This window comes from Pangasianodon hypophthalmus, chromosome 18, assembly GCF_027358585.1.
Source record: "Pangasianodon hypophthalmus isolate fPanHyp1 chromosome 18, fPanHyp1.pri, whole genome shotgun sequence".
NCBI classification, from domain to species: domain Eukaryota; kingdom Metazoa; phylum Chordata; class Actinopteri; order Siluriformes; family Pangasiidae; genus Pangasianodon; species Pangasianodon hypophthalmus.
The window spans coordinates 8,151,305-8,168,227 of NC_069727.1; the positions used below are offsets into that span (position 1 = coordinate 8,151,305).

At 37.4% G+C, this 16,923-nt stretch overlaps 1 protein-coding gene across 3 annotated transcripts in view; it reads left to right on the top strand.

The window, feature by feature from the left end:
* grm8a (glutamate receptor, metabotropic 8a) overlaps positions 1–16,923 on the top strand; it is a 189,310-nt gene that overhangs the window by 37,837 nt on the left and 134,550 nt on the right. Inside the window, exons 1-2 of one of the 3 annotated variants that reach the window (XM_026923578.3) lie at positions 6,662–7,652; positions 10,910–11,002. The exons of 1 other annotated variant lie outside the window; for it this stretch is intronic. Coding sequence is in view for 1 of the 2 variants with exons in the window: in XM_026923577.3 (XP_026779378.1) it covers positions 7,602–7,652 (51 nt within the window). In the remaining variant the exon portion in view is untranslated. Of the gene's footprint in view, positions 1–6,661; positions 7,653–10,909; positions 11,003–16,923 lie in introns of those variants that run through there. One more of the 3 variants, XM_026923577.3, reaches the window with a different exon arrangement.

Sequence of the window (16,923 nt, forward strand, 5' to 3'; positions counted from 1 at the left end):
GTCTAGTCAAATGAAAGCAAGAAAAACGTTCAGGCAATGCTTATATTTGCTGTATCAAAGCTGTATTGTATTAAGACACCACTGTATCATCACTCTAATAAAAATTTTGTATATCATTGCACCTCTAAATTGATGTGATTATTTGTTGTCTATTGAAAGATTTCTATTGTAATTCAAATATTGCCGCAAGTCAGTAAGGATTAATTATTGTTTCAGCTTGCCTTACTAAGATGTGATATGACAATTTTAGGTGTTGATTGTCAATATTAGCAACAGCTTGTTTGTTAATAATTTACTAGTGCAGGCGCTGACACTGAAAAAAATGGATTATGTTGAAAATGAAAATTTGATTGACATGAAGATTTGGCATATCTGATGCCTTGTGGTAAGCATACACACCATGCTCTCTTCACTGTGTCACTGACAGCAGATACTATATTGCATGTCTCCCATGCCTCGCCTGTGGTTAAAGCGTGTTATAATTGCTGTATAAACTTCAACTGAAACATCAATTACTGCTTTGTCTTAGTGAATTGCAAAAAAAATTGACATTATATATATGAAAATGAAAACTTGTGAATAATGATAATGCAAGCTGAACATGAAGGTGGCTCTTTTGAATGTGTGAAAGTGTGACTTATTGAGCTTAGTGAATGCTTAACATCTTCATGTCTGGAACCAATATGGTCTATTTTGGTGGAAGCGTAACTTAGAGGCATAACACAGAGCATATTGCTCATTTTGTGTGGCGTAAGTCAATGGGTTGGTGTTTCCACTCATTTGTTATGCTCTGACATTTGAAAACTCGCACCGTGGTGGTATTTTTTTCATCCCACTTTGGTCCAAAATTGCATTTTTCATCTGGAAGATCCAGTAATAATTGATAAAATGTGTAACAAACCCAAACAAATATCAGACTTGCTATTATAGAGATGAGCTGATTAGCTGATATAAATGCAATGTCCTGAAGTGTGAGAATAAACAAACGTGATCGTGTACAGAAGACAGAAAACTTATTTGTTGTAATTTATGATATCTAGCCTTTATTTCTACCCCTAAAATATTAATGTGAAAATATATTTGTATATTATTACAAAAAAAAAATCACTGTGCTGAGCTGCTGGTACACAATATGAGGAATGAGAAGAGCTAATGTGATTTCATAATGTATTCCTTTTAAACCTACTACTTTTTTCTTACTGCCTGCAACGATGATCATGAAATATATCGAGAATATAAAACACATCCACACATGATCTTATGCCTTATTTTTGTGCTGTTGTTATGATCACAAAAATAGGGCCAACATAATTCCACTATGTTAAAGGAACAGTACAGGTATTTCAGGAATCTATAGTAAAACTCCACAGATCTCACCGGCTCGAGTTGTATCATATCTATGCTGGTGCAGTGCATGACAGCTTTTTCCACTAAAAACTGCAGCACTGATCAGGGTGAATGGTGCTGAAGGAGCCAAGCATAGCCAGTCTCTCCTCCAGTAATATAGCAAGCAGAGCCGACAGTCTGCACACGGCAAAAGCAACTACGCACCACAGTTGACTCAGGCCTGGCAGAAATGGATCACACCTGGAAGACCAAAGCCAGCAAAAAGGGCTGCTGTGCTCAGGGCTATTGGAGCTCCACCATACTGGAGAAAACACTTGCACTGAGCAATTCTTATTCCTGTTACCCTTAAAAATGTTGAAACTAATGAAAACTATGAATAGTATAAAGCTACAGCAAGAACTACAATATGTACGAATACAATAATAACTAACCCTAGGGTCCCTGAGGGACTAGTGGTTAGGCCACAGCGCTCTCACCACTGTGGCCTGGGTTTGATTCCCGGCCAGGGATCCAACCCCAGCCACTGGGGTTGTGTGTAACAGTGTGCTCTCAGTGTCAGTCCCAAGACTGGATAAAATTGGGGAGGGTTGCGTCAGGAAGGGCATATGGAGTAAAAACTGTGCCAAATCAAGTGCGTGGACCAATGATCCACTGTGGCGACCCTAAATGGGAGCAGCCAAAAGAGGAACAACAACAATGACAACTAATAATAACTAGCTCTATGTAATACTAAAGCAAGAAGAAGCTAAATGCAATTACAAAATAGATGTATGTTTGACAAAATGTGTTAAAACTGGCTACATGGGTGGACTGATTTGCATAATATGACGTACTTCAGAGCTAAAACAGTTCATGCACACCTATGGTCCAGTTGAGCAACAAGTTAGCCAGCTAACTGTGATGAGTGATGTATATTCCTCCTCAAAACAGTGAACTGTATAGTCAGTGTTACAGATTTAACAAACGAATGTCTGTATATTGATTGATCTAAAGCAAATACTTGCATAGACAGTATAACTCATTTAAAGGTAAGTAGTGTTACTTTGTTTACTGTTCATGCTGTGAACAGCCATGTTGATTTGACGTCACTTGCTGAACTCGGAGGAACTTGGAGTTAAGGAGACCATCCCGAGTTTCCGAGTAGGAATTCTGAGTTGAGGGAGCGTTTTGTTTCATTTTGTATTGTTGTTTGTCCTGCACACTCCTCCACTGTGTGGATTAATCTGATGTTTTTTATTGGCAAGTCACTACAAATTAATATGAAGGCGAGCTCTGTGCTAATGTTGTAAATGAGGGGCAAGTAAAAGCTGTACAGGGCAAAAATGCTCATGTGGAACAGGTGAGGAGGAAGGAAAGGTTGATTTATTATTATTATTATTATTATTATTATTATTATTATTATTATTATTATTAGTAGTAGTAGTAGTAGTAGTAGTAGTAGTATTAGTATTAGTATCATTATGACAGTTGCCTAAAGCAGATGATAAACCTGAGTGTGGATTTTTAGGGAATTCCTTTTTTTCTGGATAATTTTGAAAATGTGAAATAACCCCCAACACAAAGGCACCATTTATGAGGATAATAAAAGTAGTAGTATTAGTATTCTACCAATCATCCTCAGTGTTCCAGGCATCCACTGTATATGCACCATGAATCCTAGCTGTGGACAGTTCCATTTTCATGATGTCTGTATAGATGAGAATGATAGCAGTGAGAGAGAGAGAGAGAGAGACAGAGAGAGAGAGAGAGAGAGAGAGAGAGAGAGAGAGAGAGAGAGAGAGAGACAGAGAGAGAGTTTGTGGCTGTGCCAGCATAAAGTGGAACACTGCCAATACATACTGTATGTTAAAACCTTTAGGGCAGAGATTGCAGAAATAAGTGGGAGGAAGATTCATATGGTGGTTATAAAATTAAAATCTGGTGGCTAGGATTATTGGATTACTGCGAAAGCTTTTTCCCACATTTTTTCGCAATAGATTTGATCATAAACAATCTAAAGTTCTTTTTCCTCCAGAGCAAATACATGTAGATTTTTTTCTGTCTTGAACGATATTGGTGTGCAATTGCCCCCCATCTTTCTCTCCAATTTGGTCAGCTGTCAATTCCCACTAGTCAGCTCTCCATTATCATACAATATCTACCAAATGGGGAGGGTAAAGGCTAACACGCGTGTCCTCTGAGACACATGAAGCAGGCCAACTGCATCTTTTTGAACTGCTGCTCATGCCGCATCACAGGGCAGCGTAACACACATGGATGAAAGTGCTCTCTGGCCTTTTCTGTACACATGAACTCACAATCACCTAGGAATGGCTAGTGTCACTGTGATTGACAGGAGGGGAGAGAGAGAGAGAGCATGGTCAATTTAGTCCCCTTGCTTCCCGGCCGCGGAGGCTGTGGCATCTTCGGTTTAAACTCGCAACTTCCTGATTATAAGGTGAACACTTTTCTGTTACACTGCTCAGGAGCCATTGTTGTGCTTTTTGGTTACAGCTTTTACCAGAACTGTTCAAATGGTATCACAAAATAGAAAAAAGCTTGACTGAAACTGTGGCAGGAGAGGTGTGTTCCTTCCCGTGTGTGTGTTTTCTAGTGAACAGGAACACGAGAAGCCGAAATGGCGTGTGTTTAAGGTGCAGCTTGTTTGATGAGTTTGATTGTTACAAGAATAAAGGCTGAAAGGCTAAATGTGTACCTGGATCCCCATGTTCTCCTTGCACCCTCATGAACAGTCACATGAACTGTCATATTTAGTGAACGCATCATTGAAAAGAAGATTCCTTTAATGTTTGACTAGTTCAAAGTCTAGCAGAAATAACACAGCATAAAGCTTCAACTTAACATGCTGGTAAATACATTTTTTAAAATAAAAGCATATCAGTTGTTTAATATGTAAAATGAGGTTATCCTTCTGCATATGCTGCACTTGGTATTGGCATGTCTACTCTGCACATGAGTTTGCCTTTAATCACTGTCACAGGTCAGGAAGTCCCCTGTCACATTATAGAGACGTGGCAGAGATAAGACAGCGTGGAGAGCAGCACTGGTTCATTAGAAAATTCAGCTTTTTAACAGAGCTTTCACTTAATACAGCTAGGCACACATTGTGAAAATGATTTCTTAGATTTTAGATTTACCAGAGCTGCTTTAGGTTAACTAATTTAAGTAAAGTATTCCCTGTTGGCTCGGGGTAAGACCGTTTCATTTAAATACGAATGAGAGTAGTTAGTACCAAATCTGCTTTCAAGGGAATCAATACCATATAATCACCCAGCTGCACTATACCGTGTGTGTGTGTGTGTATGTGTGTGTGTGTGTCTGTCTGTGTGTCTGTGTGTCTGAGCTGAAACAAACTCTTTTTCATACAGCTGGTTATTACCAATATGGTCCCTAAATGACAGTTTAATCGTCCTAGTGGTAGTCAATGGCATGAAGCTTAAGCTGGCTCTCACAGTAAATGCACATATAGATTTTCAGTGCACTCCGTTTCTTAGATAATGGACAAATCAATGTAGTTGCTTCAATTAGCTGGCTCAGATTTAACTGTCCATAGCAGTGCCTGTTTTGCTTCTTTGACAAAAGCCAGTGATGGGACAATGTTGAGGAATCAGATATGCTCTGCATAGTGGAAACGATCTCATCCTCTCCAGCAGAGAGACACATGCACAGTGCTGTGTAGTCTACAGAAGAGAGACTCAAAAAAGCTAGAAATGTTTTCAGTTTTAAAGCTATCATCTTTTCTGATGCTTTTAGCTAGAAAGAGTGGATTAGGGCAGATGATTTTATAGTAAAGAAGAGTCAAGATCAGGTTTCTGATTGATGAGGGGAACAGCAGCAGCTGGTTAGAACAGAGTAAATGATGGTAATGATATGACACAGACACTTCATAAGAAGAGGAGTTGGGGCAGGAATGAGGAGATAATTCATTCAGAGATAATGACTGGTTCTCTCATACACACATAGACCTGGTTACATTTAAGTTACAACTGATGTAAAGAAACAGGCAAAGAGTCACTGATTTGGCAATTATAGAGAAGCAAAAAGTAGTAAAAGGCTTATTACTCTGCAGACTGACGCTGACAAGACTTTTCAAGGAGCGACAAAAGCATGATTTAAACACTTTACAGGTACATTCAGGTGGCTCTCTTAAGCTGCCAGAGGCATTTACATGAGTCAGTGCAAAATCAATACAAAGTTATTCTGACTGATCACCTTTATCCTATCATGAAACATTTCTATCCTGATAGGAGGGCATGAGGGCTCACTAAATGGTGAAAACAAAATCATATGCTATAGTTAACAATGTGAAAAGGTCAAAATTTTAGTCAGGTCTACATCAGAGAAATGTCTCATAGTTAATATATCACCATGTAGAATGTGTATCAGTTGGTCATATTTAATCTGTGTTATATTTCCATTCTTCAATAAACCGCTCTGACTCTAGTTAGACTGTTTAATTTTATTGAATTAAAGATTTTTAGTATGCATGGGAGCTTATGTTAGCTGTTGATTTTTGAATTATGTTACATCATATGATTCCATAGGTATAATATGATTCAATAATGCCCTTATCATTTATCAAGCTAGATACGAATGGATTTATTCATAAGTCATTTGTATGAGCATCTACAAAAGAAATTTGGTATTCATGAAAATCCCATATAAATCCAGAAAAATGTTTGTATCCTACTCATGCTGCTTCTGTGTATGGAAATGTACATATATGAAGACTAACTAATGTAAACCTCGACTTGATCAACTTCAAACCAATTTTATATCTGGAATATACTGTCTAGTTTAAATTGCTTATTTTTATTATGTTTACAGAATTTAGCAGAGTGACTTATAAAAGTGCTTTGGAGTCTCTATCAAAACACATCCTCATGCTTGTTCACTAGGTCAGGGATTAAGAATACCATTGAGAACATTTTGTGAAAAACAGTTGTTTTATTTTATTGGCATTAATTAAAGAACATGAAAAAGAAAGTGAGCCAACACAAACCCCTAAATTAAGACAAATGTAAGTAATCACTCAAATATTACAAGAGAATTGGCACTGTATAAAAGGGGGACTCGCTGGTCTGTCTGCACATAATCTGTAAGCACTAGCTTTTATATATATATATATATATATATATATATATATATATATATATATATATATATATATGTGTGTGTGTGTATAAAATGGCATAGACAAAAACTCTGACCTTTGTTTTTCAGCCTTTACCGAGCTCATTTAAATGCTAATGAGCTGTGTTGGGAATGCCCTTTGCACTTTACAGGTGATCAACACATGCATGTGAGTACAAAGAAGTCAGCGTTTCCAAAGCTTTTGTAAATCCAGCAGAAATTTTTAGTTTGGCTTATATAAACCATTTACACACAACTTTACTAAAAGACATTGTGTGTATTCATTGTGAACTGTGGAGCTTGCAGCCTGATCCAATCAGCTAATGTTACTGCAACTAGCAAACTGATTTGGTGAGCAGCTTTATGAGTAATTAACTTTAACACCAATTGCCTTCATAAACACTCACATTAATATCATATGTTCTCACATAAAGTCACACATTTATATCATAGCTATGTCAGATGTTAGCCTATAGTATGTGCTCTGCATGTCTCTCAATAGGGATTAAGGGTATAGACAAAACCTAAGCATCCTCCTCAGCTGCTCTGAGGTCTGAAGTTTTTCCATATAATAGGCTACATTCTGCCACCACATTATCAGGACATTGCTGTCTCCATATTGAATTTAATAACTGGAAATAAGCAAGAGGTTAAAAAACTGCACAGGTCCAGATCTCAGTGTCCTCTTAGTTAATTATAGACATGGCTATCACCTTCACAATCACCAGATCATAACCCAGTTGAAGTCCAATGGGAGATTTTGAAGTAATGTTAGAAATGCTCTACACTAACATCAACTGAGTGAATATCATTTGGAAAAGTGCTGTTCATCCCTTCAGGACAGTTCCAGACTCTTGTAGAATCTGTCCTAAGGGTGCCCTAAAGCTGTTCTGGCAGCTCAGGGTGGCTCCAAACCTTACTAACACACTTTATGTTGGTTGTAATTTGTCACCCTTTTGTAATTGGAAACAGGTGATTTAAATGGAAAGACTATGTTTAATAGACTGGAGAGGTGGAGTGTTGGACAACCCAGCTAGGAGTAGAGATGGACTGGGACGTGACGGAAAAGAAAAAGCTCTCAAGAAATTGTTAAGGGATTTAACAAGGGTATTAGTGTAGTCATGAGTAGCAGAGGCTGTGGGGAAATAAGGATCCATTTTGTTGATCTTAAGGTAAGAAAAGCATTACAATGATGAGCAGAATGAGCAGAATAATCAGAGGGTGAACTGCAGCAGAATGAAGGGGTTTGTTGGAGCATGTTAACAATAGTGAAGAGGGTTTTGAGTTTACAAATCAGAGAATTATTTTAGCATAATAGTTTAATATGTGAGCAGCTCTCAGTCAGATTTCTTTTGTTGTACTCCAAAAACAGACATCCATGTTCAAGTCTGTCCTTTTTGTGCATGGATTTGCTTTGTTAACGTTAAAAAAAAAAAAAACTTTTACTGCTCTCATATCTCTCCTCATGTTTGGAAAGTTCTAATGCAGTTAGGTTCATCCTTCTTATTCACAAATTTTTCTCTCTCTCTCTCTTTATTTTTTATTTTTTAAATGTGCAACAAAGACACATATTTGAACTAAGAAACATTAACAGATAGAAATGACCTTCCAGACGTTCTTTTATTGAGTTGCATTTAATTTAGAGCATTGAACAAGAATTTGAACAAGAACAGGTACATTTATGCAGCATTTGCAAGTACGAACCCTCAGCACCTCAGACCAAGGGCTGCTATAGACACAGTGTCAATGTACTATAGAAGTTAGTGACAGTGGGTGCTCCTGAGACCCTGTGCATTTGTTATTCAATAGCAAGCTTTTTTTTTGTCCATTACAAATGTCAGATATCTGGTTTTGGGCACAATGGTGTAGTAGGAATCAAAATATCACTTAACCCTTTAATTTGTGTAGTAAAAAAAGTTGTTTTGTGCTTTCAGGACAGGTCAATGTCATGTTTTCTTTGACTGTCTCAGTTTTACACATTCTTCTAAAACAATTGTCTCTTAGCCTTTAGTAATGATTTGTATTATACACCGATGCCCCAGAAATTGCAATAAAGGAAACTGGATTCTGTGTTGTCCAAAGAGATGTACAGTGTGACAAAAGCAGTGGCATATGCATCAAAGTGATATTACTGGTTTGCTATGTACAAAAACCTTCATGATTAATGTTCGAGGTGCTATGCAAGTCAGAAGAGGAAGTCTCCTGTCAGAAAGCATTGCAGATGGCTTCCTCTGTGACAGGCTTTCCAGCAAGTTCCCCATATCCTCTTTTAATAACTGATGTGCTTGTTGTGAAGGACTACTTTACAAAATATGTTTGCTCTCCAAGATCAGAAGTTACTAGAAGTTACAGGCTCATGGAGAGACTAGTCTCTTTTCCGCTGTAGGGCCAAGCATTTCTGAAGTGCACAGTAAAACAGAGACTTTTAACATCGCCAGTTAACATCTGCGTGAACAGTAACATTTTAAAGCAATTAAAAGAAGCAAAAAGATGAAAAAAATGTTTCCTAAGGCCAGACACTACATTCTTGAGTAAATAGTTTGGTTTTACTTTGCATGCTGACCATTAGTCTCCAATCGTTCATTTAAGGTGAGCTGTATCAATCACCAACGAATAGATTTCAACACCCTAATTTTAGCTTTTAATGGTAGTCAGGTAAATGATAACAATCATAATATCAAAGATGAATACTACTACTTCAGTAAAGATTATCTTCTGTGTTTCCTGGTGAAGTGTAAAATTAACCATCCAATAGCATTGCCTAATGAAATGCTGTAAAATTGCCTGGTAGTACTACTCACATTGATAGATAAAAAGTATTGTATGCAGAATCACCTGCACAGCATGGTACAGCCTACAGCAATTTAATGAAGTGTGCCAATGTAATGGGTCTAGCCAAAGAAGCGTACGTCTTAACTGAAAGAGAAGAAAGTAAATACAATCTATGGAAGTGGTAGCTCAGTGGTTAAGATGTTGGACTTCTGATTGGAAGGTTGAGAGTTCAAATCCTAGCACCACCAAGCTGCCACTGCTGGGCCCTTGAGCAAGACCCTTAACTGCTCAGTTGTATAAATGAGATAACTGTAAGTTGCTCTGGATAAGGGTGTCTGCCAAATGCCGTAAATGTATAGTATAATGTGTATTATGGACAGGAATATAGTTGCTGCTTATTGTTGATTAGTGTGACTGTGACACTGTCAGAGATGAATCAACCCTATTTCGCATTAAATATAGAAAAAAGAGCTGACATGATTTATCTTGGTTTCATTTTTTTTTTTTACAGAAAAAACATGCAGTTTTAATGGGGGTGTGTAGACCTTTTATATCCACTGTTTAATCCCATATCTGAATTTATACTCCCAAGTTGTAATAGAGTACTGATAGATCAGCTGGCCGCCATTTCGTTCTCTTTTGGAGGTCAGTGAGAGGTCAGTGAGATAGGTAGGTGGCTTTTCCATATAATATAAGCATGCATGCCAATATGGCTTACATTCCATACTTCCTCACACATGGTCATGAAGCTAGACTCTCAGAGCATGTGGTTTTAGGTCTGCTAATATCTAGAATGTCACTGCATGGCCTATCTGCTAGCTTACTAATGTCTTTCCTCCTCCTTATGGATCAACCTGATGAACTACATGTGACATATCAGATCATCAACCCATCTGCTTAAACTTAAACTCATGGGAGATCAGTTGTTCTCCTTATAGGTTCTATGTAGAACCCTACAACATAGTGTTTAACTATCAGAAAAGGAACCATTTAAGGTCAAATATTTCATTACAACAGGTTGTTCCCTTAAATTTGCTTCAGCCTGCCTGAACATGAGGTGCCACCAGTCTCTCCTGGGCCAGATCAGTTTTCTGAACCTAACCCGGTCTCGACTATGGATTGTAAGCTGTCTGATGGGGATCAGGTGTCTGACCCTGAGTCTGTGAACCTGCGTGTAACTCAAGTGGAGGGAGCAAATGCTTTCTGCACAGGGATTATTACATGGGCTAAGAGAAAAAAAGGGGGAGTAAGAAAAAAGATATTAATGGCTTTTGCTCGTTTAGATACCTTAATAGCCATCTCCATAAAAAACTCCTGAACACTGTTCAGTGTACATACTAAGGGGTTTATGTCCTTTGTGAACTTTCCAGTATAGTTAACTTATAATTTTGAAGGTTTGTGGTTTGCTGTGCCACAGTGAGTTGTTTGTCTGGGACCGCGGGTCTAGAGATCCCATTAATAATGTTAACAGGCTGAACAAGGGCCAGAATGGGGCTATCAATCAACACACTGGTTAAATACTAGCAGCTTTAGTTTCGGAAAAACATCTGCTAATGCATCCTGGCCCAAAGCTTTTGTCTCTGATATTTCTGAGAACCATATTAGGTAGTAAGTTGTGTTTCTCTTTGCAAACATATCATCTTCCACTCTCCTCTAGGTATTTCACATTAGTTGAATTACCTCCTTGCAAAACTGCCACAGGACTGCTGCAAGACAACATGCCTGCTATCTGATTAAATCTGCTCAGTAGGTAAGTAGCTTGAGACAGGTGTTCATCTGTCCACTTCCAGAGCTTGGCACCAACATGGCCTGTACTGTTCCTTCCTAACTCCATTTGTCCTTTGTTGCAATTTCTGAACCATAACTTTGCAGGAACTAAGTTCCAGAGGAGGAGGATGAATAGCTAGTAGTATTCCACAGTCTGTGAGGCTTTCTTCGTATGTTGCTCATATCATTATGATGCAGTTAAGGCAAGGCTTTGTAAGTGCCTGTTAACAGGAACTTAGAAAGCCTTATATGTTCTCACACTTGTTTTGGGAATGGAAAAGCTGAAAATAGCTTCTGTGTGTTTGAACAGAGCCACCAACTATAGAACCAGAAACAGTGCATGCGCAATACAGGAGAACTTTTATAAGGAGAATTGAAACAGTATGCAACTGAACAGTTGAGGATTATGGGTTTTGCTCAAGAACACAACAGTAGCTACTTGGTACTGCGGGATTTGATCTCACAACCTTTCAACCAGTAGCCAAAAGCCTTAACCACTGCGCCGTGACCACGATTGTAGACATTGTGTAGTGTCAAATGAAAAGGATTGAGTAAAGACATAGGGGTGTAGCCAACACTTTTTCAAATTATATGATGAAAACATTAACTTCGAAGTTAATCTTAACCTGAGCCTTGGTAGGTAGTTATACCTAAATGGTGAGAGCTCTTTAAGACGATTGGTGCTATGTCTCAATGAGAGAGAACATGCCAGCTTCTTCTGGACTTTTTAAATATGCATTGAATAGAGGTGTTCCCTCAGTGAGAAAGCAACAGTTAAGAAGTACGTATTTGAGCCAGTTTACAGCCTGGACAGTAGAGTCCCAAAATTAATTCAGTGGCTAGTTTCAGTTTATTCTGATAAACCTGTCTACTGGTTACGAACAGTGAGGATGAGTCTGATGAGTGATGTATATTAGGACAGTGTGTAGGGGAGCAATGAATAAAACAAAGGAAATGGCTGAGACAGAGTGACTGACAAAAACAAATCCAGTACTATGTCCAGGCAGTTGTGGGAGTGTAGGCTACAGAGTTGTACTGTTGTAAATATCCCCCATAATCCAGCTGTGATAGAAAGGCAAACCAACCACAGCTAATGCGAAGCAGAAAAAAGCCCAAAGGAAGTGTTAAGTATTTATTGACAAAAAGGTTCATAATCACCAGAGAAAAGCTGCTCCACACCACGCACAGTTGGCTATATACCACACTTAACAGCCAAGTAAAGTGTGAGTGAAACAGGGAAACTGGCCTTATCAACGATCAAACTGGCAACAACCAGTGTAAAGTGGAAATGACTTACTCACCATGAATGTGGTAAAGAAGCTCATCACTAACAGCTGATCATCAAGATGCTTTTCCTTGGAAATTACCTTTGTTCGACACATACAATTTCAGGCTGTATAAAATTCATTAAATTGCCTGGGATTTAGTTTTACACATTACACAGACCATAGAAACTTAGGCTACAGGAACCCCATATATTTGTTTGTTTAATGAACTGGATTTATTCGTAAATCATTCATAGAAGAAATTACACAAGAAAATTTATTTTGGGAAAAATGAATGGATTTATTTGTAAGTCATTTGTATAAGCATTTACACAGGAAATTTGGTATTCATTAAAATCCCATAAACGTTTGTATCCTATTCATGCTGCTGCTGCATGTGTAAATGTAGGTAAAAGAAGACTAACTAATGTAAACCTCAACTTGATCGACTTCAAATCATCTAATTTCATGGATTACTGCACTTCTATACTCTCACCATCCACTTTAATAGTAACACTATTAAACACCTGCTTATTTATGCAGTTATCCAATCAGCCAATCATGTGGCAGCAGCACAGTGCATAAAATCATGTAGATACAGGTCTGTTCTCAGTTAACGCAATGGTTTAGAGAGATTACACAGAATGTTTGTATTTTTTTTGCACCAGTTAGAGGAGGTTCTGGAGGCAAAAATATCTTGTTGATGAGAGAGGTCAGAAGAGAATGGTCACACTGGATTGAGCTGGATGTATAGTATTATTATTATTATTATTATCATTATGGAGGATGAAAGCTGGCTTTTAAATTGGTTCCTTTTGCCACGACATCTTCTTTTAACTCTGTGGAACACTTCCAGCACATCAGCCAAGACACTTAAAACGGTTTATAAATACTAGGTACTCTGTGTGCTTGGTGTGTGTGATCACCTCAGTATAGTGTAGAACTTTTTTTCTTCTCCGTTTTCAGTTCACACCATTTTCTTTTCACTTCATTTAATTTACACTAAATTCACCTTTTCTGTAATTTGTCTGTAGAATCTTTGAATTTTTCTATTGCCATGGAAGTGAGTCAAAATAACTTCCACTTCTGCCTTTGTGCCTTTACCGTGGTCATTCATTTCATTTTCCCAGGTCTCTGTGAGCTTTACCTTTTTATGAAGGTTTGTGGGTGTCACTAAATGCAGATGAGCTGTGTTGGGAATGCACTTTGCATGTTACTTGTGATCAACATATGTATGCGAGTATGAAGAAATTCAGCATTTCTGAAACTTTTGTAAATCCAGCAGAAAATTTTAGTTCCTGTCTCATATTGAATTTAATAACTGGAAATAAACAAGAGGTTAAAAAACTACACAGGTCCAGATCTTGGTGTCCTCTTAGCTAATTATAGACATGGCTATCACCTTCACAATCACCAGATCATAACCCAGTTGAAGTCCAATGGGAGATTTTCGAGTAACGTTAGAAATGCTCTACACTAACATCAACTGAGTGAATGTTTTTTTTTTTTGGCTTATGTAAACATTTACCCACAATTTACTAAAAGTTTGATAAATGAGGCTCAATGTTGCACAATACATACCCAAGCAAAGATGCTATAGAATTTTTAAAAATCAAGTTTTTAACCTGGATTTCCAGAAGAACTACTGACAGCAGAAAGAGCATTTGAGCACTTGATTTTAATGTTTCAGTAACTCTGGAATTCCATCACCAGTTATTAAGTTTTTTTCGAATACAAAATGAACTGTGTACTGTTTAATAATGAATGGAGTAAGTCTAGTTCGAGAGCTACCCAAACCCATGTTGAAAACCATTGCCCTGTCTCAGCCACGCAGAGTAAACTGTATTTAACTCACCTATTGCTCATTACTTCACTAATGACTTTTATAAATGTTCATCAGTTTGTAACTCACTATTGAAAAACCAAGAAGAAAGCCTGCTCATTTTGTCTGTTGTGTTCTGCCAGCTGTAATTACAAAACCTTTCACTAAAACATGACAATGAGACAGTGAATAACCAGTATGCTTGAGTTTAAATGTTCACATTTATTGGTTAGAGCGTTTAAATACGAAATACACAATCAATCAACCAAGAAATCAATTACTCAATAAAATACCATAGTATGCAACCAAACAGAATGGGAATCTCTTGATTTCACTACAGTCAATAATAAGTATTTATATTAGCTAGCTTTTGCTAAACTCACCAATATCACAGGCAGTTATGGTTGATTCATTTACAAAGCCAAACTTTTTTAACTGAATTACAATTAAAATATAATTCTAATGCAGTAGTAAGCAGGTGACAAGATGAATTGTCTGAGATAAATGCAAATACAAGAAAAAAAAAAGCCCTGAACAACTAATTTCTATAGTTAAGCAATAAAAAACTTACCAAAATTTAACAGGATTCTATGGTGTTAAATACTATATGAAGAACAATAGACAAAACACACAATATAATCATTTACGACAATGATTAATGATGAGCTCAGTTCTAGACACACATGGCACAATAGCAGATTAATAAGCTAACGGTGCATGTTAATGTAGACTGTTTAATTAGCACAGAAGGATTTTATTGTAAATGATTTATGGTAAAATGATAGCACACTGTTTCCTTTAGCACACCATTAAATTCCTCTGTTAGGGGTGTATTCTGCTTTAGCCTTCTGAACTAATTTAATTCACTCAGCCAGGCTGAGTAAAACGATCCCATAAAAACATGTGAACACATCAAAGTAGGTCTGCCATGAAAGATGTAGGAAATTGGATGAAAAAGGAAATTAAAGATGGAGTTACTTGTAAACTTGACAGCTCAGCAGCTTTAAGTGGTAATATAATAATTACTAGTGCTATCATATTATTATTATTATTATTATTATTACTTATTTCCCTCCAAGAATGACTTAACAGCCATCTTTTTTTTTTCTGAATACACAACTGTGTTGATTTAAAAAAAAAAAAAAAAAAAAAACTCTCACTCACTCACTCACTCAGCAACCACTTTATCCTGATCAGGATGGTGGTGGATCCAGAGCCAATCCCGGGAACACTGTGCATGAGGTGGGAATAAACAATGGATGGGACACCAGTCCATCGCATCATGCACACACATTCACACACTCAATTCACATCTAGGCGCAATTTATCTTAGCCTATCTGCCTTCTGGTGTGTTTTTGGGAGGAAACTGGAGAACCTGGAGGAAACCCACATGGACATGGGGAGAACATGCACAGAAGCTCCACACAGACAGATAGATTTAGCCTAAAACATTTATGACCAATTTATAAACCCTGATTTATAAGTAAACTTGGATTAAAAGACAATAAACTATGAAATTGGAAGTCAATGAATTTTATAAACACTCAGTCACCACTTTATTAGGTATGCCTACCTTGTAGCTACAATCATTGGATATTTTATCAAATAGACATACTATGTAGAGGTACTCTTATAGACACTGAGCATAGCCCACAATCTGGCCTCTCTCTAACTCATACATTAGTGGGAAAGGACCACCACTGATCAGCTATTATTTCAGTCGTAGACTAAGCAAAGACTTAGACTACTATGGTAGTGGCTGATATAATATGATTATGATTATGATGATGGCTGGATTACAAACAGTCCACAAGAGTAACACAGATCCTAAAAAAACACCTCCAGTAACAGTGACCTTTGCTATTTACTGACCCCTGGCCTTTATAACACAGATCACATGATCAAATTTCTTGATTAGAGATCCAAAGGATTAGTTTTACCACAAGTGACAGGGCAGTACAGACCTGGCATGTCTTGATTTTGTTTCATGTGTGCTGTTTCCCCTGATCACTCACTCTTTCTGAATCTGACAGAATAATAAAAAAAAAATTGCAGTAAAGGTATAGTTATTGGCCTCTTGATGCCTGTCTCTCTTTCCTGACAGTCCTGTGAAAAGGATTATCAGGGAGTGATGTAGAAGCATTTCTCCTGATGCATTGCTACAGAAAACATCCAGTGAGCATGTGGCCTAATCTTCAGGAAACAGCAGACTAAATGCCAATGTTGGAGCATATACAGTACTTCTGTTTGTGTTTTTGGATGTTCTTACCAAATACATGTTCTTCTGTTTTTACTTTTTACTGTACAACATTTATAGCAATGTAAACAGCCTTTGATTTAGGAGTATGGAAAAAAAATAGAAATAACATTTTGGCTTCTAAATATTTTAGGTTAATTATTTTGTATGAATAATCTTTTTTGATGGTGTGTAAGAGCACTTCAGATGGATTAAAAAGAGGTGATACATTTGTAAGATTGCTGCTTTGCATCAGGTGTTCAAGGCAAATGCACACCTAAATGCCATTTTTACAGCTTTAGCAATCAACTCTGGGCAAGGTTTGAGAAAGTGGACTCATTGTTTTTTTTTTTTTCTGTGCACAAGCTGGCAGTAACTTTGCAGTGCTTAAAGATCAGGGACTGAACTGTAGTAGACTAAAAGACAAAAAATGTTGACCAAAGCTATACAAAGTCCTTATTGTATTAAGCTGTTTTTTTTTTTTTACCCCCACTGCTCTGACACATAATGCATTACACAAACACAGTTTTCAAAAAGCCTATAACTATATATAATAGTGGGTGCTCTGGGGGTAAAAGAG